This window comes from Ursus maritimus, unplaced genomic scaffold (assembly GCF_017311325.1).
Source record: "Ursus maritimus isolate PB19 unplaced genomic scaffold, ASM1731132v1 scaffold_16, whole genome shotgun sequence".
NCBI lineage: Eukaryota > Metazoa > Chordata > Mammalia > Carnivora > Ursidae > Ursus > Ursus maritimus.
This window is the reverse complement of record NW_024424008.1, coordinates 2543477-2546432: the sequence shown is the minus strand read 5'-3', so window position 1 is coordinate 2546432 and position 2956 is coordinate 2543477. Positions and strand designations below refer to the sequence as shown.

Below are 2956 nucleotides of genomic sequence, written 5' to 3'. Positions count from 1 at the left end.
CGGCAACACAGCGGATTCTCACAGTCAGGGTCTGTGCCCTCCAGGTAGTCGTGATCCCAGTGCAGGTCAGTGAGGAAGAGGATGCGACTGACGGGGGCGCCTGGGGCTGGGGGCTTGGGTGGTTGTGGGGAAGGCTTTGGTACAGCTGGCAAAGAGATGTTCCAAGATGAGAAGATGTCCCAGTGCCCACAGGTGGACCCCAGGAGCAGACCACAGGCCTCAGACGGGCTCAGCACTGAGCGTGTCCACACTTCCACCATGTCATCTTCAAAGAGCTGGACAGCTGACTGGCACACAGTGGGCGGTGCTATCTTCAGCAGTTTGCAGAGCTTGGTGGCCATGGAGCCCACCCAGGCCACACCGGGCTCCTTCTGTAGTGGGAAGAACCAGTGACGAGAGGTCAGAGACAGCACAGGGACCAGGCCAAACCCTGGCTACCACACTTTGCACCTCCCTTTCCAAACTGGGGCCAGGCTGGACTCATGCCACCATGGTGAAGAGACCTCAATGCACTCCCTGCCTCCCATAGATATTGCCCTCTCAGGGAGCACCAGGACAGTACTTCCTCTTCCCCTTGGTAGGCAGTGGCATTTCAGGCCTTTTGCTTGCCCGGCTGAGTCCTCAGGCGCTGTCTGCAGAGTGCCCTGAAATTTGGACTGGGTAGTATCTCTGTCCATAGTTTGAGGACACACACAGGGGCAGGCCCTGGAGAGCACTGCAAAGCTCACCTACCAACTAGCACTCATCATAATCCCATCAGGGTCAAGGCATCCCTATCTAGTTCCACACCCTTGGATGTTTCTGAACTCAAGTCCCTTTGGAGTACAAGGCCTGGTGCTCTGGATTAGAGATGCCAAGTTTAAGGCACAGGGAATTCAGTGTCAGATATACAAGGAAAGGAGTCCCAGCCTTTCCCCTAGCCACCAGCTGTGTGCCCTTAGGCAAGTGACTTCACCTCTCCCAGACTCTATTCCTTTGTAAAATGTAGATAACAACTGTAATGAAACACCTCACAGGTTTGATTTAACCTGGATAAAATGGCTAGCGCAGTGCCCGGCATACAATTTGCACTCTTTCCTTACTTCGCAAGGTCACAGTGGTGGCGGTGTGCAGTCATGGGTGTCTCTAAAGGAGAGCAAATCCAGTGAAGGCTTGTAGAGGCCAGCCTCCCCATCAGGTTTGCTTTTCAGGACCCCAGGCCCAGCACCTCCTTCGCCCCTGCCCCCGCCAGCGCTCCCCTTGGCTGTTCGATCGCAGCCCCTTTAAGCGCTCACCTTCAGCCCGAAGTCGATGGCGGTGAACAAGCCTTTGCAGACTGGGCAGGTGAGGTTCCACCACCCAAAGGCGTTGCGGAGCTGGGGCACTAAGCGACCGAATCTGGCGGGATGGCTTTGGGCGGGAAGAGGGTGGGCCCCGGCGGGGGCCCAGAGAACCAGGGAGTCGGGCAGGGCCAGCGCCAGCGCCAGGCCTGTCCACAGGAGCCTCAGTCTGGGGGACCCCCGGGACCGGTCCGATTCCGTCTCCCGGCCGCACCCGGGGTGGCCCTGGCCGGGAGATACTCCGTGGCGGGGCATTGCCCGAGTTCCTAGACAGGCCGGTTCCCCTGTCCGGGTCCCGCCGGTCTAGGCGCTGGCTCTCAAGGGGCCGGGCAGCGCCAGGCACAGCTGACTAGCCCCCGCTGCAGTCGGTGACGGCTCGGCGTCCAGCGGCAAGACAGCTCCACCCCTTCCTCTTCCTCTGTTCCCCAGCAGCTGATGGCCGCCGCTGCCAGGAGTCCTGTCAGAGCCGGGGAGGCGGAGAGAACCCAGGGCTCCCGGGACCCGCCCCCGCCCCGCCCCCGCCCCGCCCCCGCTCCGTCCTCGCCTCCGTCCCCGCCCCGAGCGCGACTGCGCCTGCACCTGCGCAGGCCGCTGGGCGGAGGGAAGCTGCCTGCGGTCTAAACCGCGGAAGGGCGCCGCAGCCGCGCACGCGCAAGTGGTGGAGCCGCTGTGGTGTGGTCGCTGAAAGCCTCGCCGAGGCTCCTAGGCGCCTCCTCTCTCCAAACCTGGACGAAACTCCTGGAGTAGCTAATTGCCAGGCCCACTCGGTACTCCACTCGGCCGCCCACACGGGAAGGGTGGCGGGGGGAGAACGCCGCGAAGCAGGTCGCCGAGTGTGCTGCCCCTGGGCAGAGAGCGCCTCCCCTCCATCTCCCACGTGCTGCCACTGGCACCAGCACCCTTGAATCACCCTGACTGAGAGTCTTTGAGTCACATCTGATGCAGACTTTTCCTGATGGAAGGGACCCTGAACTCGTGGGGACACTCACACATTCGCTTTACAGATGAGGATACTGGCCCAGAGATGGTGACGTGACTAAGGAGGGGTACAGAGCAAACAGCCAGGAGAGCCAGGAACGGGGACTAGAACTTGGGTGTTCCATCCCCGTGTATCCATGATGATGAAAGCTAACATTTATTGAGCTCTATACATGTTCCCGCATGGATCCAGACACTTTTAATACTTATCTTCAATTGGAACAACCCTAAGAAGTAAGTATAATACTACTAATACTTCCATTTTGCAGATGGGGAAAATGAAGCGTGGGGAAGTTAAGTGGCAGAACAGCAATGAAAACCCGAGCTCTTTAATTCCTAGAGTACTTCTGCAAGAGGCCCAGAACTACCAAGTCCTGTCAGTTCTTTCCTTTGAGAATTTCTTTCAAGTGACTCTTTTCCTCATCATCTCAGAGTAATTGTGGTATAATAAGAAATATATTTGGTCTTTGTCTCCAGTTCCTGTTCCTGGCACAGAGCTCCTAAAATCTTTTAAATTTCCTTGTTATTTATACAAGCCCTTTTCAATCACACCTAAATGTATGCTAATGAAGGGTGACTGCTGGTGGACCCCCTAGGCAGACTTCCGTTGGTCTGGGTTTTCGCCACTAGTCTCAAATCTACCCACAAAGGGAAAAATT

At 57.5% G+C, this 2956-nt stretch overlaps 1 protein-coding gene across 2 annotated transcripts in view; it reads right to left on the bottom strand.

Moving 5' to 3' along the window:
- The window catches only part of SMPD1 (sphingomyelin phosphodiesterase 1), a 6916-nt gene extending 5178 nt beyond the window's left edge, over window positions 1-1738 (bottom strand). Inside the window, exon 1 of one of the 2 annotated variants that reach the window (XM_040630731.1) lies at window positions 1450-1738. In XM_040630731.1, coding sequence (XP_040486665.1) covers window positions 1450-1574 — 125 coding nt within the window. In that variant the 5' untranslated portion in view covers window positions 1575-1738. The remainder of the gene's footprint in view (window positions 1-1449) is intronic. The other variant, XM_040630730.1, reaches the window with a different exon arrangement.
- Window positions 1739-2956: the final 1218 nt, after the last annotated feature.